General features: G+C 39.2%; 1 protein-coding gene across 4 annotated transcripts in view; it reads right to left on the bottom strand.

The window, feature by feature from the left end:
• GPD2 (glycerol-3-phosphate dehydrogenase 2) overlaps positions 1 to 24,987 on the bottom strand; it is a 230,765-nt gene that overhangs the window by 98,881 nt on the left and 106,897 nt on the right. For 3 of the 4 annotated variants that reach the window (XM_065931560.1, XM_065931563.1, XM_065931559.1), the window contains one exon: positions 10,397 to 10,506. In XM_065931560.1, coding sequence (XP_065787632.1) covers positions 10,397 to 10,498 — 102 coding nt within the window. In that variant the 5' untranslated portion in view covers positions 10,499 to 10,506. Of the gene's footprint in view, positions 1 to 10,396; positions 10,507 to 13,808; positions 13,967 to 24,987 lie in introns of all 4 variants that reach the window. The other variant, XM_065931562.1, reaches the window with a different exon arrangement.

Raw genomic sequence — 24,987 nt, 5'->3', positions numbered from 1 at the left:
AACCAAAATGGGACTCCCTGTCCCCCTACCCATCTCAGGTGAATCAAATGCTGACCCAAGGAGCCAAAGGACCACTTCCAAGCTTCACAATCCAGATGGCCCTTGGCTGCATTTTAACTATATGTTCAAAATACTTTGGGGTATAATTTATGATGCACGCTTTCTATTTCTCTGTGAATTATTTCATCAGATATATACATATTTATAACTTTTCTAGTTTATACTCACAAGCATATAATTGGATCTCACAACTCCTTTGTTGAAAAAAATCACACATTTTGAAATAAAGCAAGTAAAATTATTTTGCATAACATTGCCTAATATCTTAAAGCGTCTATGTTCTTAATTTGCAAACTCTACCAAAAGGAGGCCTACCTAGCATTAGCACAATTTAACTATTAAGCTAGGAAATGGGAAGACGGGAGCTAGTGGACTCTTCCCAAAGCATTTACAGAAAGTTTCCTCAGTCCCACAATATTCCTGAAAAGTTTCTTAAAGAGGCCTTAAAATGGATAAATAGTTGAAAGTGAAATGCAAAGTCAAATCAAAATGAATGTCAACGTCGCTCAGTGAGCAACAGCCTAGAAGCTCACCAGCTGTCAATGCTAATCATAGCTCAGTCGTTGACTCACGGTGTGACCTACCCCAGTACAGTTAACCTCTCGGATTTTGTATGCCAGCAACAAAATAGCATCACAAGCTCCTCGAAGGCCTGATGTGAGTTATAACTCAAAGATATCGCCATGGCCCCACTTTGGGAGCTAAGTGTTAAATAAAAACCAAAATTAAAAGGACGATGATAGGATGCACTTCAAAGAACATTTCCAGCTCTGTCTGCATAATTTCAGTGCTTTAATGAAACATGACTCTGAGAAACGGTTAACCATATAGAGTTAAGAATAGTTTCAACTGGCCTCCTGGAAAATATAGTGTACTGAGAATCCTCATCAAACTTTAGCTATATCAGACACAGCCCCAACATATTTGCTTGTGTTTTTAAGAGAAAAACAGTCCTTCCAGGAATCTTTTTGTCTTTAGAATCCAGAATGTACAGGATTCTAAACAAGAGAAGAAAACAAATGATACAGTCTTGGACATAAATGCTAAGGATAAAACTCTAACAAAAAGAAAAAAGAAAACCACACAGCTCATTGGTCAAACTAGATTAGAAATTAAAGTCAGGACACAGATTTAATACCTGAATGCTTATCAAAACTTTTCTCTTCTTCCTGAGAACACTACTGGACTACACTTCCCACCTTCCTTACAGTTGGCCAGAAATGATCTAGTGAGTCAAAAAGCTATACAACATGGCAAAATCACTAAAGTAAAGGGATACAGGTCCCTGAATAACTGCAGGAAACAACTGCCCACCTATCCACTTTGAACTGTAATGTGAGCAAGAAAGAAACTTTCGCTGTGATAAGCCACTGAGCTTTGGGAGATGCTTAATATACCAGTTAGCTTAACACACAGATACGAGATACGTTTAGCACTGCAACTCAATATTTACAATTCCCATACTTTGTCTGTTCAGAATCATCTTCTGACAGGTTAGGACCCAGCATTTATAGGAAAATAACCCATAGAGATGTTGCTGTTGTTTAGTTGCTAAGTGGTGTCTGATTCTTTGCGGCCCCAGGCACCGCAGCATGCCAGGCTTCCCTGTACTTCACCATCTCCTGGAGTTTGCCCAAACTCATGTCCTTTGAGTGCATAGAGATAAAGCTCTAAAAGGACAGATAATCAAATGAAAGCCCCAGCAAACCATGAAAAGTGAAAGTGAAAGGTAGTCCCTCAGCTGTGTCCAGTTCTTTGCAACCCCATGGACTGCAGCCCACCAGGCTCCTCTGTCCATGGAACTCTCCAGGCAAGAATACTGGAGTGGGTTGTCACTTCCTTCTCCAGGAGATCTTCCCAACCCAGGGATTGAACCCAGGTCTCCCACACTGCAGGCAGACGCTTTACCAGCTGAGCGACCCAGGGAACCACTAGGGAAGCACCAGCAAACCAAGGTGCAGAGATATTTCTACTTTCATGGTTGACGTAACGCTGATGCTGATGGCTCTCTAAGCAGGTAGGTGAACTTTGAAGCCTATTATTCAACCACTAGTCCTTTCTCCTCTTACATATACAGCCATCATATGGTGTCTACCACTACCCAACAGCCTTCTCTGTTCATAAAGAATTTCTCAGGCAAGAACACTGGAGCCAGTTGCCATTTCCTGCTCCAGGGGATCTTCCCAACCCAGGGATCCAACTTGCGTCCCTTGTGTCTCCTGCATGGGCAGGTGGATTCTTTACCACTGCGCCACCTGGGAAGCCCATCCAACACTACAGTTCCCACCTAAACATTGAAATCAACAAAAATGAAGGCTGTTTAAGGACAGTTGCTATTACAGCACTCTGTAAGATTTAAAAAAAAAAGAAAGAAAGAAAGAAAGGCTGTTCATGAACCTATAAAAAATGCCTCTGGAGATGGAGGACTATTTACTCAGAACAAACAAGTCTGGTAGGCAGAATTGCCTCTGGTAAGCATAAAGACAATGAGTCATGTGATAATTGCAGCTATATCAGTGCTCAGGAAGATTTCAACTGATTTCAAATCCATATACTCTTTAGCTTAGAAGACAGAAGTATGTTTACAACTGAGGTTAAAGTCTTAAAGATACTAAGCACGTGCAAAAGATAGTTATATTCAACCAAAGATACTATTGAAAAGTGATGCTTAAGTAGAAACTTTGCAACTGACATTTTCTCAATTGACATCATGTCCTAGATGATATGCTTATGATTTTAAGTATAATTTTAAAAAAATGAGAGTACTTTTAGTTTTATAGAAAAATTGAGGAACATTCCAGAGATTTCCTATATACCTCCTGCCCTCACATAGGCAGAACCTCCCCCATGATCAACATCAATCACCGGAGTGGCACAATTTTTACCCAAGATAAACCTGCACTGATACAGCATAATCACCCAAAGTTAGCAGTTTACTTAAGGGTTCTCTCCTGGTGTTAAACATTCTATGGTTTTGGAGAATATATTATGACATGAATCCATCATTGCTCTAAAAATCCTCTGTGATCAGCCTACTCACCTCCCTGCACACATCCACGGCAACCACTGATCTTTTTACTATCTCCACAGTTTCCCCTTTTCTGGAATGTCATATAGTTGGAGTCATACAGTATGCAGCCCTTTCAGATTGGCTTCTTTCACTGAGTAATATGCATTAAGGTCCCTCCATGTCTTTTCATGGCTTGATAGCTCATCTCTTTTTTTAGTGCTGAATAATGTTTCACTGTCTGGATGGACCACAGTTCATTTATTCATTCACCTACTGTTGGCCATTTTAATTGTGTCTAAGTTTTGGCAATTAAGAATCTGTGCACAGGTTTTTCTGTGGACATAAGTTTTCAGCTTCTTTAGGTAAATATCAATGAGTGTGACTACTGGATCATATGGTGAGAATATGTTTACTTTTGTAAGAAACCACCCAACTGTGGTGTCACAAAGTGGCTGTGTCATTTTGCATTCCCGCCAACAATAAATGAGAGTTCTTTTTGCTCCACATCCTTACTAGCATTTGGTGTGCTTATGATTTTGACTGTGCTTATAATTTTGATTTCTTGTTGACTGACATTCATCTTAACTTCAAGTTTCTCTAACCTCTACCAGTTTCTCTGGCCAGCAGTGAATATAAGCAGCATTATGCCAATTAAAAACTCAGCTATTTAAAGAAACCTGGTGTTGTATCTTTCTTATTATTCCTAACAAGGCTAGGTCTGTCTATTTCAAAACTTTTATATCCTATATGGGAGAAAAGAAAGAAGTATAATGGATACTAAAGACCTGCTAACATGTTAGGTCCTGTGAAGACTGGCTTGTATATTTTTGAGTTGGTTAGTGCTTGGCATGGGAGTAAAGAGACATTATCCTTACCTTATGAAGAAACTAGAGTTTTGGAAACTTTCATAACCTGTGCATAATAACACGCTCATCAAAACCCAACCATACTTGTACAAAGACACATTCAGGGAATTAAGTATCATTTCATTTGGGGAATCTATTAAGATAAACCCCAAAGTAGATCTTACTTCGACTGGATATAATCTTTCCATTTTCTACTGTTGCCCCAGTCTTACCTTTTGAATTCTGAATCATTGGTACTAAGAGTCAAAAGATTGGTCTATAGAATCTCTTACAAGTAATGTATTGAGAGGGAGAGACTAAGATTAAAATAGTGTTCTCAAAATTCATATGGATTTTAACTATTGATACATTGCTCTGCCTATCATTAGCATACGAATTTTTCCTTACAAAGGCAGTACAGGTTTACCTATAATTCAACTCACCTAACACTGTCAGCTCACTAACATCACCACTATCATTTTTATCATGTTTCCTTAATTACCACACATAACAAAGCAAACTATAGCCTTTAGCAATTCACTTAAAGTATTTAAAGAAATTGCTATTTCTTACAAAGTGAGAGGTTATTTTGCAAAGCATGAAAATCCTGTCATTAAACAATACTACTACATCATTGGGCTTCCCAGGTGGTGCTAGTGGTAAAGAACCCACCTGCCAATGCAGGAGACAAGAGACTCAGGTTCAATCCCTGGGTCGGGAAGATGCCTTGGAGGAGGGCATGATATCCCACTCTGGTATTCTTGCCTGGAGAATCCCCTGGACAGAGAAGCCTGGCAGGCTACAGTCCATGGGGTCGCAAAAAGTCAGACACGACTGAAGTGACTTAGCATACAGGCACACACTACATCCTTAGCTTTGGGAAAACATAAGTCCAATTGCATTCCCTTCTAGCTAAATTCTGATTTATCCCAAAAAAACCTGATTCTCCCCTTACCAAAAAAACAGAGCTTTAAAAATTTTTCACCATAGAATAACAAATAGTGTTGTATTTTATATTCATTAATTTATCAAAAATATTACCTTTGTGTAACTTTTTAGGAACATATCACCATATAAATCAAGTCTGCTGTAACTGACATAAGCTTCATACATACCAAAAAAACACACCAAAAAACGATGGGAACGTCACAGAATTTATTACTTATAATAGGAAGAGAGTTTAAGCCAATAATTGGGGTTGTCTACCTTGATATTGGCTCATATTCAAATTAGGAATCAGGGAAGAGAGAAAACAGAAGGGTGTTTGTGTGACTGCTTTCACCCATTCTACAAGCTCAGATGAAGGTCATGCCACTTGCTACTAAACCTCAAAGTCTTAACATGGTGTCCCTGAACCCAAGGGTCTCCAGTGATGAGAGTAACTTCCCTGCTAACTACAGCCACACTTCATAATCAAATCACCTGGGAACAGCTAAAACTTTGGGCAAGTTTACTATATTCCAGGAACTCTCCCATGCTTTAATGGTCTTCAACAGTCCTATGAGCAAAGTACCACTGTTTTCTCCCATCTTGTAGATGGTGGGGGTGGGGGTGGGGGGTGGCTGGCCCAGAGAACTTAAGAAAATTGCCCATCGTCACTCAGTTCTTCAGGAGCAGAGCTGGCAGTCAGACTCAGACAGCCTGCAAAGACGTTCCCAAGACTGTGTTCCTGTCCTTTCTGTTGCTGAGGAATCTCTTGCTGATGATCAATGAGAATCTCTCATTTCCTGGATTCTAATATCACTCCTCACACTGAAAAGAGACTCCCTGCCTATGCGTGGTGCAGAAAAAAAGTTCACATCCGGGCTTTGAGAAAGCCGTCTGTGGTTCTCAGGCTTCACCTCAGAGCTGGCTCAGGAAGCCCTCACACCTCCAGAAAGGGTAATGGAAGGAACACCCGAGCGCGGCGTACGTGAGAGGGCCACCCTCAGACCGAAACAGATCTTTGTTACATCAGCCACACCGCTGGGGTGAAAAGAAGCCCACGCTGTCACACCAGGTTCCAGCTAGGCCCTAGAGAGTATAAAAGAAACATGGAGTTTAAATATTTTTTAATTTTCCAGAAAAAGACCCTCAGTCTCTACTGCAAAGACAAAAGTCCGAGGCAGCCCTCCGTGAAAACTCTGCATTCCTACCCTAGTTTTGCCCCCTTTCTTCCCATCGCCCTGAGGAACCCGCCTGCGGCCCTGACTGTAAGGCTCCCCACACTGCTCCTTAAGCTACCTCTTAGCTACCACCTCTTAAACTCATAACTTAAAGTCCATTCTCATTAAAGCTCATAAAGTCCATTCTCCCTCCAGCTTGGAATTAGAAAAGGAAGCTGTCCCCTGAAGTGACACTCATCTTTCACTAGACAGCAAGGAAACCCTAGAAGAGCAAACTCTCCCGAGAAGACTGGATGGCTTCCAGGTCCCTTCCAAGTAAAGTTTATTATTAAACAGACCCATACTAAACTCCCTCAGTCATGTCCAACTCTTTGCAACACCATGGACTGTAGCCCGCCAGGCTCCTCTGTCCATGGGATTCTCCAGGCAAGAATACTGGAGTGGGTTACCATTTCCTTCTCCAGGGGACCTTCCCCCCAGGGACTGAACCTGGGTCTCCTGGATTGCAGGCAGATTCTTTACCTGCTGAGACACCAGGGGAGCCCCCTATACTAAACAACAGATGATAAATACCTTGCTCTGGAAAATCTGCACACCAGTGCAGAGGTGTTTGCTTGCTACAAACCGGTGGGATTTAAGACAGTGCTGGGGCTGTTTATATGCCAATACTCAGCCTCCTGTTCCTTGTATATGGTTAGTCTGGGGAGACAGAAACATCAAGAAGGTTTGTGGAAACTTGGTAACCTACATGTGGGTGAGGAAATGAGAGGGGAAATGGAATGAGTAAGCCTCTCTAAGACCACTCAAAAAAACTCCTACAGACTTCCCTGGTGGTACAGCGGACAGGAATCTGCCTGCCAATGCAGGGGACACGGGTTCAATCTCTGGTCTGGGAAGATACCAAGTGCTGAGGAGCAACTGAGCCCACATGCCTCAGCCTCTGAAGCCCATGCACCCTAGAGCCCGTGCTCTGAAACAAAAGGAGCCCCTGCTCACGGCAACTAGAGAAAAGCTCCTGTGCAGCAGCGATTACCCAGTGCAAACAAAAAATAAATAAATCACTGCTCTAACAGCCAATCTTTTAAAAAAAAAAGAAGAAAATCCTCCATGCACCCCTGGAAGCAGCCTGGAGTATGAATGCCATTTGTGGCCACAGACCTCCTTCCCTGCAGGTGGACACAGTCAAAAGAGGCCAACATTCCATTCATCTTCTCTTCCCCCATCAGCTCTCTCACTGGCATTGAAGATTTAGTGTGCCAGCTCCAAAATATAATAACAACAACAACCACAGCTCTCTCCCTAGGCCATGATCTCCACCTTTTCCAAATGTGACCTTATTTATCTCAAAAGAAGAAAAAAATTCTCTTGAATTGAGTCAACAGTGGAGACTATTCACTACTGAAAAACATAAGTGTTAATAACATGCTTGCATAAAGAAAAGTCACACCACAAAGTAGGGTGGAACAAAAAAATCCTTACTATCACCTATAACCTCCATTGTGCCCCCAAAAGTGCCAGTCTTCACAAATATGTCTATTTCTTCACCTACAGCAGCTTTTATTCAAGTAACTGAGTAAAAGGGAAGTGAATCACATTTTAGTGAATTTTACTGTTTTCCATTTAATTAATCAAAAAAAGATATATATAATAGTTCTCCTTCTATTCTTTCCTTGCACATAGAAGCTAACTTCAAAGAGTTTTGTGAGCTGACCTGGCACCAAAACACAAAAGCATTCATCACCAAAGGTGCTGAAACAATTGACCACCTTTTAGAATCAGCCTGCTTGTATCTAGAATACAACCTCTGTCTGTATTTTAGGAAGGAAGTTTTGTACCAGGAATATCAAATGAGCCCCAGCATGGGGCCAGTGGAAGCAGTGCTTTAAGTGCAGGATTGCCAGCCAAATGTGCCTGAACTTAAAAGTCAACCAACTGCTTTCTCAGCCATCAGTACCTTGGGCTTTCAACACTAACTCATCATTAAAGGAGGACGGTTTATTGGTTGGCATCATCTCATAAAAATGGGAGGGAAAACATAAAAAACACAAGCCAATACTTTTAAGCATTGCTCTCTAGAAAAATAAGAGCATACCTAGTCACATTTAAGGCCACAGCTTCTATAAAATATAGCCAAATAAGGGGCATCAAGGGACAGTTTTTTCTTGACTACTGAAGTCAGGAAATTTTCTTTCCTTAGAATGGCTCTGATTGGCAGATACTCTCTTAAAGAGGACAGCTAGGGCCTGTGGTCATTTTATGTCAATGGCTCAACTGAGCTGGTCTTCCCTCCACTCATAGCCCTTTCTCTTTTTCTGCCAATCCCTATGGCCACATCCAAACCTGCTACCAAAAACACGCTCATGGCAGTGGCTTTAAGGGACAGGAATCACCACAAAAGAACACATGCACTTGGGCGGGTGTCTCCTGCAAGTCATTGACAGAATCTGCCTATGGTGATTCTTCTCAAAAGAACTTGTCAGGTTAAAATTGTAGATGACTCAAAACTGCTGGTATCTGTTTCATCTGGCTATTAGGGTGGTCAGCATGTCTAACTTAGGAAGGAGAAAATGACAAAATGTCTGGGAATCAACAGACCCTTGCTAGACTTGATTTTCCTGACTAAAATTAACCCCTAATTTGATGGACTGGAGGCAGTTATCAACTGCTTATTCTATTGAGAAATAAAAGAGAAATCAAACAACAACAAAATATATTTCTGAAACAGTATTCCCTGGGTACAAAGTTAAGTTATACATTCTGAAATAGAACATGCTTACTATGGTTAAGAGACATGAACCATGTACAAATTTAGCAACAACTCATCATATTAGATATCGGGACCTTTGGCACTGGCATTTTCCTGTATCGTTTCAGAGTGTACTGGTAAAGATGGCAGACGAAATCTAATCTGTTAAAGTCCATGTCCCAAACAGAACTGCACTTCTAAAATAGCCTCAGCAGAAACAACATCATCTTTCACACTTATTTTTAAGGAACCAAGGAAACATTTTAAAAGAAATAGTACATCAAGTGTGTTCAGGAGTGAGAATGCGCTTCAATAGAAAGTCAGTAATACCTGCCACATGTATACTTAGGGAAACCTTAAGAGTAATACGCTCCCAGGGAACTCTGCGCAGTGTTCTGTGCCAGCCTGGATGGGAGCGGGGTTCAAGGGAGAATGGATACATGTATAGGGATGGCTGAGTCCCTTCCCTGTTCACCTCAAACTATCACGACATTGTCAATCAGCTATGCCCCAATACAAAATAAAAAGTTCAAAGAAAAAAAAAAGAGTAATGTGCTCACAGTTAAGAATGGAAAGAAACAGCACAACCTATATCTGATACTGTCCATCTTTTGGAGGCAGCACTAAAACTTAGCTTTTTTTTTTTTTTAATATACAAGCCAGCAAGTTGATTCTTCCTAATACGTGTTTTTCACATGGCAGTTCCCTTTCAGGACATGGGATTCCAAGCAATGTGGCTGGCTCTACCACCCTGGAGCACAAAGGAACAGAGAAGCAAGAACAAGACAACCCAGGCAGGGCTGAAAAGTTCTCACAAAAATGTAGGATGTGAGTAGTTCATAGCCCAACTGCAAACAGTGTCCCAAATTCCTTCACCTTCGTCTTTGAATCTGGAATGAACCAACCAGCTGGTATCACAAAAAGTCCTAATGACGTTGGGAAGAGGGGACAGGAGATTAATACTAATTACTGAGTTAGTATGTCAATCTCGAAAAGAACAAAACCAAAAGTTATTTCCTGGCATCAACTTGAACTATGGGAAGGCATAGCTATAGTGCAAAGGGGGAAAAAAATAAAAGAAACCAACACTCTGAATTATTTGAAAACTTCATGCCAATTCCATTTTCACAGCTTTCTCCCACTAAATATTTTACCCAATATAAGTAATAATGCTACATAAGTAACTAAACCTTTCAGAAGTAAACCCAAAATTTTGATTTGGGTCTTTTGTGTAGGCTCTTTCTTTTCCCATTTCCTTTCTCAGCTGTCTGCCGGCTAATAAGAAACTCTTGGCAGGAACATAGAAGGTATCCAGACATTTGGATGAATTAGACAAAGAAAGTCTAAGTGAATAAACCATGGCACTCGGAAATGAAGCAGCCTTTTAAAACCAAAGAGCCAAAACAGAGGTTAAGTAATATAATGCTTTCTGATAAAGAAATTTACTTTTTAAAAAATGAGATACACATAGTTCTCAATGATCATTAAGGCAATATTCTAAAGTAGTGTCTTTCAGATCAAGCTGAGATAGTAATTTCTAAACAATACCATTAGCCTACACTCATTTCATATACAGTACTTTAACAGACTTAAGTTTCATATTATAATCAATACATGGATAATTACTTACTTGCTTCCTTTTGTAATGAGCAAAATGAGAGAGGCCTAGAACAGTGGCAAGAGCACCTCCTCCAACAAGAATAGTCCCTTTCACTGCCTTCTGAAATGCCATTTCTTAGCCTAAAAGGCAAAAAAAAAGGAAACAAAAAAGTTGAGATTTTTATCACATAATAATCCAATCATAAAAAGAAACTGTATAGATTATGAAATTATGTTAAACTAGAAAGAAAAACAAACCATAAGGAATTTATTAACATACCGATTTGTATACCACAATTCAAAAACAACACACAAAAAACCCTAGGAAACTGACAACATAAAAGTTACTGTCCAACAGGAATTACAAAGAGGAAAATTCAGAGACAACTGAGGATATTTAAATAGTATAAAGTCAAGAGAGCTTGTGAAAAGAAATGTCATTGTGTGTCTGACAAAACTGCAAGCTGTACTTGCAAATTTGTTCAACCACTAATCCCCTCCACAAAGAAGAACTAGTCGAAGTCTTCTGTCATTCAACATCACAATGAACCTCATGCCTGCTCCGCATTCTTTGGCAAGTGTTTAATTCCACCCTGGTGCAACTCTCTTCCTGAGTTTTCCCCTTCCAAATAAACTTCTCACTAAAACTGAAAGCCAACACACTTACATTTCTATCCCTGGAAGAGTCTGCACTTTACAGATTAAAAAGGAAAGGAAACCCATGCTTTGACCCTTCTACAAAATGACAGATCCAACAGTGCTCTAATTTCTTTCATTAAGGGAACTTTTGAAAGAATGAAAAAGGTTTCTTCTAGTCAGAGTTTGCATGGCACCACAATTTCAAGGGGAAATCCTCTAGATCCAGCACTCCTTCATGCTCACTGTATATTTCTAAATAAAGTCTTGCACTGTGTTAGCTATCGACTTTCTTTCTGCTCATTTGGATTGATGGAACTGCTTGATTTTTTTTTTTTTTTTGTTCGAGGCCTTATACAGTCTAACATTTTCCAGAAACCAAAAAAAAACATAAAAATGAAAATTCCACTGAAAAGCCTATTCCCTTTCATTGTGCTAAACAAACAAAAAAGATAACACTGTGTGATCAATTAAAAACCATTCTAACTTAGAGTTAATATTGAGCAATTTGACCCGCCTAAGTCTTCCACTTACAGCAGCGGCTGGCACATCTAAATCTTACAAGCGGACCCACCACCCTACTGCCTGATGGGTGAAGTTCTGACCTATCTAGACTCACACCTTCTACTCCACAGATCTCATGACTCAAAGTATTTAATGTGAGGCCAGTTTTAACCTAGGATAGTAAAAAGCATACACTGTCTCAATGTAAATTATGATACAGCTAAAATGTTTGAGTTCATGTTGAATGAATAGAATATTAGCATAACTATCTTAAATCAAAGAATTTCAGTAGAGTTGCTAACGATGACTCTACAGTAAAATTCAATTTGGAATACTATAAATTATATATGGAAATAAAAGTTGGCATTTCTTAAAATTTTTTTTTTCTCTAATCTTCATTTTTTTTTCCTGACAAACTCCTAAATTCTAAGACTCATCTTTATTTTTAAAATTCTCACCAGAAAAATATTTTACAAGCATATGTTCTCTGCAGCTGGAGGTCTTTTCTTTTCCACCCCTTCTCTGCATCAACTGTCCCCTCTCTCCCAAGTTATGCAAAAGAGTTGCTGTATACTGGCTGGGGCTTCCATTCAACATTCAGCCAGCCCTAAGCAAAACCTAATGTCCATGATTTTCTGATAGTGAAAACCACAACTTGGCCAATTTGGAAAGCAGCTGTTTGTCACAGCTCAGCATCACCATTTCTAGCATGGCTATAAATACTCAAATGGGTGCCAGTCAATCGCACAATGAAACCCTAGCAGCCCAGAGATAGCATGCTATCCCCTAATTGGACTAACTGGACTTCCCTATCATTATGAATAAAGTTAGTGGAGATGATGGAATTCCAGTTGACCTTTTTCAAATCCTGAAAGATGATGCTGTGAAAGTGCTACACTCAATATGCCAGCAAATTTGGAAAACTCAGCAGTGGTCACAGGACTGGAAAAGGTCAATTTTCATTCCAATCCCAAAGAAAGACAATGCCAAAGAATGCTCAAACTACCGCACAATTGCACTCATCTCACATGCCAGTAAAGTACTGCTCAAAATTCTCCAAGCCAGGCTTTAGCAATATGTGAACCATGAACTTCCAGATGCTCAAGCCGGATTTAGAAAAGGCAGAGGAACCAGAGATCAAATTGCCGACATCTGCTGGATCGCCAAAAAAGCAAGAGAGTTCCAGAAAAACATCCACTTCTGCTTTATTGACTATGCCAAAGCCTCTGACTGTGTGGATCACAATAAACTGTGGAAAATTCTTCAAGAGATGGGCATACCAGACCACTTGACCTGCTTCTTGAGAAACCTGCATGTTGGTCAGGAAGCAACAGTTAGAACTGGACATGGAACAACAGACTGGTTCCAAATAGGAAAAGGAGTATGTCAAGGCTGCATATTGTCACCCTGCTTATTTAACTTATATGCAGAGCATATCATGAGAAACGCTGGGCTGGAGGAAGCACAAGCTGGAATCAAGATTGCTGGGAGAATATGCAGCAAACCTCAGACATGCAGATATGAAACCACCCTGATGGCAGAAAGTGAAGAACTAAAGACCCTCTTGATGAAAGTTTAAGAGGAGAGTGAAAAAGCTGGCTTAAAGCTCAACATTCAGAAAGCTAAGATCATGGCATTTGGTCCCATCACTTCATGGGAAATAGATGGGGAAACAGTGGCTGACTTTTATTTTTCGGGGCTCCAAAATCACTGCAGATGGTGACGGCAGCTATGAAATTAAAAGACGCTTACTCTTTGGAAGGAAAGTTATGACCAACCTAGGTAGCATATTAAAAAGCAGAGACATGACTTTGTCAACAAAGGTCCGTCTAATCAAGGCTATGGTTTTTCCAGTGGTCATGCATGGATGTGAGAGTTGGACTATAAAGAAGGCTGAGCATCGAAGAATTGATGCTTTTGAACTGTGGTGTTGGAGAAGACTCTTGAGAGTCCCTTGGACAGCAAGGAAATCCAACCAGTCCATCCTAAAGGAGATCAGTCCTGGGTGTTCACTGGAAGGACTGATGCTGAAGCTGAAACTCCCATACTTTGGCCACCTGATGCGAAGAACTGACTCATTTGAAAAGACCCTGATGCTGGGAAAGATTGAGGGCAGGAGGAGAAAGGGACAACAGAGGATGAGATGGTTGGATGGCATCACTGACTCAATGGACATGAGTTTTGATGGACTCCGGGAGTTGGTGATGGACAGGGAGGCCTGGCATGCTGCGGTTCGTGGGGTCACAAAGACTGAACTGAAGTGAACAATTAGAAACACAGAATAGAGAACTGGTTCTATTTACCTGAAAAATGCCAGTGCCCATCCCATACAGATAGCAGCCTGGCAGCCTCCTGAATAAGAGTTTGACAGGCGGTTGACTTTAACTCAGTATCACTGCTCCGTCTTCTTGATAATGTCATTGATGACCTCACAAAGGACACCACACATCAAAACAGCCAACTAAGGGAAGTTATACAACACAGTCATCAAGGGTCTCAGCAGAGGTGGTCATTCAACCAATTAAGTCTTTTAAGTCAGTTTTTCTAATAGTGTAGGTCCTCACATTCCCTGCTCAACTTATTCTATTGCTTCAATTTGATTTTCCTGAAACCAAAACTTGCTAAAGAGGATTATCTTCATGGATTTTCTCAATGAGCCACAAATACTACAGGAAAACTGCGTAACATATTATTTTGCAGAATCAGTGATAATTGGCTATAATAAAAAGTTTTTTTCCCCAATATTTTCATAAAATAACTATGCTGACGTAATATTACTATTTCTATTGTGATCAAATGTATCCATAAGATAATCTAACTAGTAGAGTTAATTTATAATGAATTAAGTCACTCTTAGAGATACTTCAAAAATAAAAACATAGAAACAGTCAATTTTACCTGGCTCTCCTAAGATGATGATAATCATCACTGTCATTGTCATCATTATTAATGTTATAATGACAATAGTTGCCATTTACCAGCTTATTTGCTAGGTAATAGGTACCATGATTTTCATTCCTTATGTAAATCAGCTCATATCACCCTCACAACATCCTACTTTAATAAAGAGGCACTTGCAGTTCAAAGGGAATAGGAGATTTGTACTAGGCTACTCACAGTAAGTAACAAAACCACAACTTAATCTTTGTTCTTAATCACGAGGTGGTTCTGCCCTGCCGTTGCTCTGAAAAGGTAACTGCTCCCCAAGACTCACACGATATTTTGCTCTTATTCCTCCAAGAAGCATTCACCCAAGCATTCACCAAAAGTGTACAGAGCCTCAACATTAGAGTTTCTCTAAGGCAATGAAGAAGACACTGACAAACTACTAGTAACCTTCTGTCAGATAAGGTAAAACTGTTTTAATGTTGAAAGAAAGCAATGCAACACGAGATTAAAAACCATAAGCTGCGAACTACTTGTATGCATTTACATTCCATTATAAAAAAAAAGTTTTCACAATGATTACAAAGAGGAAAAGATTACTTTCTTCTACATAAAAGCTGCAACCAGGAAACTAGCAAAGACTGGGAACAAAAATGTCAATAAATCACCTATTGCAACTAAAAGTGTGAGGAAACCAGAGGTAAAAAAGAAAACCAGAGGCAGAAATATCATCCAAAAATAAAATTAGCTTGGCTATCAGAGCATGATGTCCAGGTTTAATAGCCTATGAATAAATCAAATATATGTTGACTCAGGACTGGCTCCTGTATTTGCACAGATCAATGCCAGCCCTCTAATTCTTGCAAGGAGAACATTAGGCCAACTAAACAAAACCCTAACTAAAGTTACTGAACTAAATATATCTGTGAGTTTATCAACTGCCTTCAAGGAACTTATAATCAATTTAAAAACTTAAATAACAAAATCTGTCTTATTACTTTCTTATAACTAGTTGTGCTACACTGAGTGTTATTCATACTCTGACAGACAAAAGACTCTGAATAGCCAAAGCAATCTTGAGAAAGAAAAAACAAAGCTGAAGGCATCCCAATTTCTGATTTCAAGCTATATTACAAATCTATTATAATTAAAACAATACGGTCCTGGCATAAAAACAAATATATAGGTAAACAGAACAGAATACAGAGCCCAGAAATAAACCCAGGCATACATGGTCAATTAATTCACAAGAGAAGATACTTGAACAGGATCTTTAAGAAAAAAGGATTTGGAGGGGAGTGAGTATGGGCAGGTCTGGACTGAGAAAGATCTGGAGGAGAAAGAGGAACCTCATGGTAAAATTCAAGAGGCATGCAAGATGTTATCTGGTTTGGTTGGAGATGATGTTCGTTTGGAAATGAGGTTTCAAAAAAAGCTCACAGCAAGAGATAAGAAGACTCTGTATGTGTGAATAAGGTATTTTTCTATGATATTCTGTTGATCATGAGCTGAGATTGCAGATGAGTGAAACAAGCTGCTGCATCTCATGACTTATGAAGAATGTTCAAGTAGATTGTTGTATTGAAGCATATGATGAAGACTGAGGGACCAAGAGGGAGGCACTAAATAGTTCCCACATGAGAAGATGAGAGTCTGGTTTAGGACAACATCGAAAAGTACAAATGCAGACAATGATGCTTTGCAGAAATCTGACAAGAGATTGTGGAAGGAAACGGGAAAAGACTGAATGGCATAAGGGGCTTTAGCCTGGGTAACTGGGGACTTTTCCCAACATTACAACACCTAACAGAGAGAAAGCTGCAAACAGATAGATAGGTGGGTCTCAAACTCATAAGAGTATTCAGAGCTAAAGCTATGGTGTGGGGAATCTTCTGCCTAGAACTGACAGACAGACATACCCTCTACAAAATAAAATGTACTTACTGCCAGCAAAACAAAAACTGGACTTGCTACTTCTCAAAGTTTGCTGACCCATGCTTTGAGCTAACCCTGCACCTTATCTGGCACAGAATTCCTGGCTGTCCTTATAGGACTCCCATTATAGAGAGTTGAGTGACTTCAACAATGAACACAACTGCTCAGATATTATCTTAAATAGTCCCTGAAAGCTCACCACGTCTGCCTCCTCCTGTTCAGAGGTTAAGGTTACTCTGCCAGTGAAATCATGCATTTAAATAACTTGACCACACACTTGAGACTTAAAAACAAGAAATAACCATCAAATGAAAAAGGTTGAGGTTCCTCTCAGCAACTACTCACAGGAGAATTTATTGAAGAATTAAAGCATACCTCCTGGCCCCTAAATTCTCAAAATAGAGTCTTCAAACTCCTTTCTCTGTTTCCCAGTCTTAGCTTCTCTCTTAACTTAGCATAAATAAAAATCTCTCCAAAGAGAGTCTTCCTCCTCTACAGAGGAAGTCCTGGGTCCCTTCACTTCTACAAAAACTCCTATCTCCCTTCCTAGCCTCCAGGCTCTACATTAATTTTAGAAAAGTTGAGGCATCTTAGGGTTTTCACTCTTAGGCTAGCACAGATGCAAGAATACTTCTCTCCATCCCTTTTAAGAGAGATCAGTGTGGGCGGTGGGAAGTGGGGAGGATAGCTCAAAGATCAGTTTTTTCAGAAGAGTCATTTCAACCACAAGCCCTGTGGCGCCTGGAACACGTGTTCTCTCACAAGATATAAAGGTATTCCATGCCCTTCTGATCACTGAACAGAGAGCCTCATATAAACAAGGCATTTTAAACATAAAACAAAACTCCCAGCATATAACCTGGATGTAGCATGTACTACTTCACTCAGCCCTTTACCTAAACAGATGCAGGTCCAAAGGCAGCAAGAAGCTCCTGACACTTTAGCTGCGCAGCCACCACCCCGCCTTGTAGCTATGCGTGGAAAGCCTCCCCCTCATCTGTTTGAGCCATGACACTCTGTCACACCCACAGATGGCAAAAGTCAGACAGCCAGGCCTCAAGGTCTACCTGCACACAAATTCAGTAACTTAAGGGAGAAGGGTGCATGCGTCTTACTAAATAAGGCCTCATCAGAGGAACTCCTACACAGCAAGTCTAGAATCACACAAGTTGACAGCAAGTCCACAGCAAAATGGAAAAGGAGGGAGTGAGCACAAAAGCACCTTCCCACCTAAGCAGGTTTAACTCTAAAAGTCAAGATTTGGAGGGTTGCTTTGAACCAGGCATGTTTCAACAAAGCAGACCCTTTATTCTTACAATTGTTATGAGAGCAAATGTTGTGCATACTTTCCGTAAGAAAGAACAGCATGGTTTAGGTACACCAAGTACAAGCTGATAAAGAACTTACATGCATACCAATCAAAGCACATCATGTACTAGCACCTCTTTCCCCAAGGCTGACTTTCCAAAGGGGAGAATGATTAACACTCTGCCTACAAACGGATCCTCCCCAGCCACGCAGAGAGGCACTTCTGCACACATACATCTCACAGAGCAGCCTGTGATCCTTCCAGAACAGGCAGTCCTCAAGGGTCCTTCTTGAAAGCTGTCAGACATAAATGAACAACACAGTCAACATCATGGGCCCATCAACCTGTCCTCTGCAAACAAAGACAAACCCAAGCCTACAAACTGAAAATGAACTGCTCTTTTTTCGGTTGCTTTAAACATTTTAGAAAAGGATTTAGGCCAAGTCTGGATAGAAAATGGACCCAACGGTTATCCACAAAAGACTATCCCAAAGGAAATAAGTGAATGCATAAAATCCTGAAAAAACAGGGAATATTTAAGTGTCTTCACCTTCTTCTCTAGATTTGCCTTTATTTTGTGCAGATAGATTTTTTCCCATAAGCCAAAAAACAATAATAACAATGAAAAAACTATAGTTGTAAAAAATACACACACTGAACAGGATATCAAAGGACAAGCAAAAAGATTTTTCTGAAATCATTGAGAAAAGCATTCTGGAAAACAAGATAAACAAAAGAACCATGTCAAAGTCAGCAGAAAACTTAGAAATAAAATGAATCCTCAGACTCTGGATATCTAAAATTTTGGCTATGGCAGATGAGTAAGCTTAGGCAATGTTCACACGCCTAGCACAGCATCCAACCCTAGCTTGGTCCTTGTCTTTCATACCCTATCTAAAAGTCAGAGTACTTCAGGGCAGGGCAGGTTCCATTTCCAATCAGTTTCCCCAGGAAATCCCTTGCCAGAGGGTCTAACCCAAAAGATGGAAAAAGAAAATGAAGGGAGAGTATTTTAAGAAAGACCAAAGAGAGATTTCCTGGTGGTCCAGTGGTTAAGATTCTGCGCTTCCACTGCAAGGGGGTGCAGATACCATCACACTATAGTATCTATATTGGTCCACAGAGCTGCCAGCACGTACTTTGGAAATGACTTCTGCTAGTCTCGGGGGCACCTTTAGATAAACTATATCACTTTAGAACAAACACAACACACGGCTGCAGATGACTGAGAAAGAGGTTAGCTGAGGAACACCCCTCTGGTTCAAAGGAGGGCAGGCGCCTGGAAGCTTGACAGAAGGAGTTGGCACAGAAAAGGGGTTGAGCTGGTTTCAGAGGTTCAAATCAGACTTTAAGAAATGTAAGCAAATGGCACCTCTCCCAAAAAGAGACAGAAAATAAGGTCAACCTTTTAAAATGAGCCAGTTAGAAACCTCTGTTTATAAAAATTAAACTCAAAACATTATCACATGAATTCTTCTGGTGTAATTTTTGTTGTTTGTTTTTTTTTTTTAATTTAAAGCGCAATGCCACAACCTATTGAAGCATTTACTTCACAAAGTCCTCTAAAACAAAAACATATCAAAAGGGAAGAGAGCCCCAAGGAACAGGATGATACATGCTCACACTTGAACTGTCACTTATTATGTAAGATCTGATTTAAAAAAAATAAATAGGGTTTCCAAGACAACTTCCATATTGTGTATTTATGCCTTCTGCCATTTCTAAAATGCATACCGATACTACAGAGTCACAAATTTGACCCTTTTCTCTAATTTTCATAAGGTTCACTGTAGAATTACAAGAAAGCAATGAAGCCCATCTCAGCTAACAATAGCATTACATTCATTAAATGCAAATGATCATAGCTTAATTCATAATGGGATAATTTCTATTGTATCTGCTTCTCATAGAATTGCTATTAAAAATCATAAAAAACTATAGCTAGTTCATGTAGGTGAACTTGTTTTTCATTTTAAATTCAGTGTAAAACCAAAAGTAATATATATTTCTATCATCTTATATACGTTAATGGATTTTTGTTTACCACTGTAAAATCCTATTATTGATTTTCCATAAAAAATATATGATTGCCTCTTTGTTTACCAAATATGTAATTTAAGGTAATCCTGAGAGGCATAATAGAAAATGTCCCTTATAAGACAAAGTCTAAAGTGTTCCTTCCCCAAAATGCCCACCTCTTATAAAGACACAAGTCAGCTGAAGGAATTGGGCAGACAGGATGCCTACTATGAAATAACAATCCCGACTTTCTGTGTCAACTAAGAAATGCCTCACTTAAAAAAACTTTAATTCTATCTTGAGGAAAAAGGAATGTTATCAAGCAATCACCAAAAAAAAAAAAAAAATGTTCTTTAGGCAAACAGGCCACACTCATGCTGTGCTTCTTGCAAGCTTTCTGACCCTTTGCTGACTCTGTTGTTGGGTTAGGAAAACAATTCACATTTCTCTAGCAGCACAAACTGCCTTTTTTTTAGATTGTACATGTTGTTATAGACTCAACTTAAGTAATTAAGAGAGGAAAAAAATCATTTACTTTGTTACAGAATAAACTGCAAATCAAACAGAGCTCAAAATATGTCTTTACACTAAAATACATCAAGCCTCTCAACCAGATTTATTATAAACATAACCGTTATGAAGTAATCACAATCATGGTTGTTGATTACACGCACTAAAACGTTTCATCAAAAAACATCTATTTCACCATATAAATAAATGTACTTTATTAAAAATGTTTTAGATGTTCTAAAATAGTGCACAGGCACTGTGATTCAAATGAAGAGGTTTTTAACACACATAGGGCTTCCCTGATATTTCAGTTGGTAAAGAATCCTCCTGCAATGCAGGAGACCCTGGTTGGATTCCTGGGTCAGGAGGATCCTCTGGAGAAGGGATAGGCTACCCACTCCAGCATTCTTGGGCTTCCCTCGAGGCTCAGCTGGTAAAGAATATGCCTGCAATGCAGGAGACATGGGTTCAATCCCTGGGTTGGGAAGACCCCCTGGAGAAGGGAAATGCTACCCACTCCAGTACTCTGGCTCGGAGAATTCCACGGACTATCCGTAGAATCACAAAAAGTTGGACACGACTGAGCAACTTTCACTTTCACTTAACACATATAGGTGATAAAAAACCTTCATCAAAAGAAATATACCCTAAGAAAATTTCAATTAATTTAGCATGTTCAGAAAAAGAGATGCTTAAGATAATTAAGCTTGTATTTGCCTGGATCTTACTGAGAGATCTATTTTGTTGTTACCCAATATCAAATATTTTTAAGAAATATAGCATTGTTAATTAGAAAAAGCTATCTATTAAAAACAGGCATTTTTCTAAGACTCAAAAAAATCTTAAAGAAACTTAAGATCATTATTCCTAAATCTCTTTTTTTTTTAATAGCACAGATGTATAGAAGGTTTGAGCATTTGCCTTCAAATGTTATAAGCACAAACAAAACTTTGAAAAAATAGCTTTTTAACTTCAAAATGTTGATGCCAATTGAGTTAACTCAGCCTTATTCATTATTTTTGTCATCAAATACAAGGAAAATGTACCAATTCTTTCAAAAGTTATAGTAGCAATTGCATTATACACATCATTAAAAATGCCTTTTAGGAAATACTTGTTGAAGATAATTTATGAAATCCTTAGTTCATAAAAAAACTATGACATAATTTTTATGATAATTAGTTATAGCACAATAATTTCAGCGAATTTAATTTACTTACATTGCAAAAAAAAAGTTCTAAATTTAATTACAGCTCTATTACAGCTCTATCAATGCATAAGCCATGACTGAGAGTTAAAACAGAGACCAAAGAGTATATGGGGTGGGGAGACCAGTTATTCTGCTTTCTTGAACTGGAGAAGATTCCCAGGAGATAAAGCTAACCACTTTTTACATCCTGTAACCTTTTCTTCCACTACAGCCTGCTGAAATTTGCATTTAAAATTCACTCCCCTAAATATCTAATAATCTATTACATGTATAAATCTAACTATCAACAAAGGGTCAAATTACACACAGAAACAACAGATGCAAAGAAAATCTAAGATGCACTACCTCGAAATAATCATATATTTAGCTTAGCAATGACACTCCTTAAAAATCTCACCCTTAAGGAAATAAGAATCAGACAACAGGAGAGATTGCACTAATTCATATTTCTAACCATTTCTCTCAAAAGTATGGAATACAAATCATACAACATTTTGTAAATGCTCTATCCCCTGATCCCTCAAAAAAGGAGAAGAAAAGGCAGTAGATCTTTCATCTATGCAGAAATAATAAACAAAGCTGTATTTCCAAATCAGTCATCTTGGCTAAAACAGTCTTGGTCATAAGATCTTATTCTCCCCACTTGAATGAGGCGTCCTCTGCAAGCCTCTCTTTTTTAGATTTTTCTTTTCTTCTTTAAAAGAACTGGCATGTACCCGAAGTGGAAAGCTTTCAAGGACCAGATCATAAACAAGTCTAGTCATTAAGCATGAGATACTGTGTACCAACATGACACAGTTAATACCCTAGCATCTGCCAGTCTAAATTTTAAGCAGCATGCACAGAAGATCAAGGGTTCTACTCAACATTCTTGCTAAAACTGTCACCCCCCTCCCAAAAAAATGTACACACATTCCAAAAACCACTATATTCTTTTAATTCTTGAAATACCAGACTAAAAAAGAAAATCACCAGTGGATATTCTAGAAGGAGAGATTAAGGAGACTTGCTGTGTAATTTTGTCTATACCATTAACTTGCTTTGAGATTTCAGGCAAATCATTTGAATTTGCTGATCTTCACTCCAGCTGTAAATGAAGCATCTTCAGAAAATGTACAGATCTATTTTAACTTTAAATTTGTATTATTTTATGGTTTTTCTTCATTCAATAGGTGCACGGGAGGGGGTGGGGAGAGCGGGTGGAGACTTTCTGCATTAAAGTTGGTGCTATGTTAATGTTTTATTTTTTTAGCATTGTGGGATGATTAAGGTTTGCATTCTTTCATCCAAAAATTATTTGCTGATCATGTAACATGTACCAGGCACTGAACATACAACTGAGGACAAACATAACAAAATTCCACCTTCTAAGAGCTCACATTTGAATGTGAGCTCACAGTTGTTTTTTTTTTAATAAAATGTCTAAACTGTTTTGAATTTAAATATTTCAAAAATACAGATCACACTATGTCTTCTTAGAATATTAAATAAGAATTCAATTATTGATGACTTGGAGCCATCCTTACGAGCTATGCAGACTATGGTGCTAGGGTAATGTCCTCAGGAACAGTTGAATACTATTACCTCTTTACTCAGTGCCTCCAAACCGCAGGCTCTTCCCATTTGAATTCTTCTTGTATCCGCTTTATAAAGTTTTCCTGTTTCTTCCAAACTTTCAGGCTGATGGTAATTTTCCCTTTTGATCTTTGAGCTCTCCAGCTCACTTCTAACTTGTTGCCACCATGGTCAGAAAAGCAACAGCCAAGTTAGCTAAACCCTTGTTTAAAATACAAATAAATAACTCCGAGCAAGGCAAAAGGAGCAACTTATTAGCATTCTAGTGCTTGGATTTTCAACATTCTGGCTCTATCTACCTATTCAAGGGCTTTCCCCACCCGCCCCTTCCTTCCTTTGTTCTAGCTCAGGGGATCTTACCAGATAATATCTGAAGTTTGCGGTACACAGTGTGGATGAAATGAACCACACAAGCTTCCCATGAAGATTAAGAACCTCAAACCATATACAAATACATAGTCCAAGATAAGAGAAAGAAAACTCTTATTTCAATTCTGCCTCATCTGAACTAATTCACATTCCATATACCAAAAAAGCTGTGTGCTTCTGCTCTGGAAACAACTAGAATCTTTGGGCTCTCTTGGATTTAAAGAAAAGTTTACAGATAAATGGGCCAAAAAAGAAGCTATCTGCCACTCCTAAAAAGTTCAAAATTCGTTGATGGAAATTGGTTTATGAAAAACACATCTACCATTGGTGAGGGAAAAATAAAAACTGTACACTCTAAGAAAATAATGAAAGCAAGAGTTCAACAGATCCTCAGGATGGTGTCACTGAAGGAATCTCCCAACTAAGGAAGGTGAAAAGAGAGGTGTTCGTTCCCACAAGATGGATTTGACTAGGACTGACTGAATGTCTGCTACATCCTCTGCACTGCTCTAGGGGCTGGAAATTTTTCTGCTTCCATGGATTGGGAGAAACCTATAAACAAATCTAAAAATTGAATATTTTGATAAGTGCTATGAAGAATATAATTAGGTTGGAGAGTGACTTGGGAATCTACTTAATTTTTTTCAACTTTTTATTTTGTATTAGGGTATAACTGATTAACAACGTTGTGCCAGTTTCAGGTGAGCGGCAAAGGAAGAGACGCAGCCATATATATCCATGTATCCATCCTCCCTTGAACTGCCCTCCTATCCAGGCTGCTATGTGACACTGAGAAGAGTTTCACACGCTATTCAATAGGTCCTTGGTGGTGATCCACTTTAAACACAGCAGTGTGTGCCCGTCCACTAAGAAACTGTTCCCTAACTATCCCTTGCCCTCATCCTTCCCCCACAGCAACCGTAAACACATTCTCTAAGTCTCTGAGTAGGAGGGATCTACTTTAGACAGAATGCCCCTGCAGGTTATTTGGCACAAATACAAATGAAGAGGAAGAGCTACCGCATAGAGAAGGACCTTCCACATAGAGGGGACAGACACGCAAAGACACACAGGGTGTGTAAGCTTGGCCTCTCCTGGACACTGAAAGGCCACTGTGGGGGCAGCGCAGTGAACGATGTGGGCACTGGGTTCTAGATCAGGTCAGGGAGCCAGACAGGTGCCAAATCACACATGACTTCCTACCAGCAAGGTGTTTCTTCTGGCACGACAGAGACACAACAATCAATGGAAGATCCTAATCAATGCAATGATATGATGGAATTTATATAGAGGGAAGAAGGAAAGAAGATGGATCCTAGCTACAGCATAGAGGATGCTTCCCAAGGAAATAAGAGTAACAGCAGTTGCTTTTCTTGAGGACACCATTAGCCCTGTTCATAATAAGCAGGTTAAAGTATGAAAAAAGGATGTAATGGGGAGAGATGGGGGAAGAATTAATAAATCACATAAGAAAATAGTAAAAACTCTAAACCACAATCAAAAATAGGAAAACAAACACTTCAGTGATAATCTTGAATATAAATATCTGTTGAACTCAACACACTTGAAAGACTGTTCCAGCCCATTCAATCTAACAAGATGGTAACAAAGAACAGAGTGTCAACTGAGAGAGCTCTCAAATGTCAACAGCAGAAGTCTTTTTATACTT

Source organism: Muntiacus reevesi, chromosome 3 (assembly GCF_963930625.1).
Source record: "Muntiacus reevesi chromosome 3, mMunRee1.1, whole genome shotgun sequence".
In the NCBI taxonomy this organism is placed as follows: Eukaryota; Metazoa; Chordata; class Mammalia; order Artiodactyla; family Cervidae; genus Muntiacus; species Muntiacus reevesi.
Note: the sequence above shows the minus strand (reverse complement) of the source record. Positions and strands in the feature narration are given on the sequence as shown.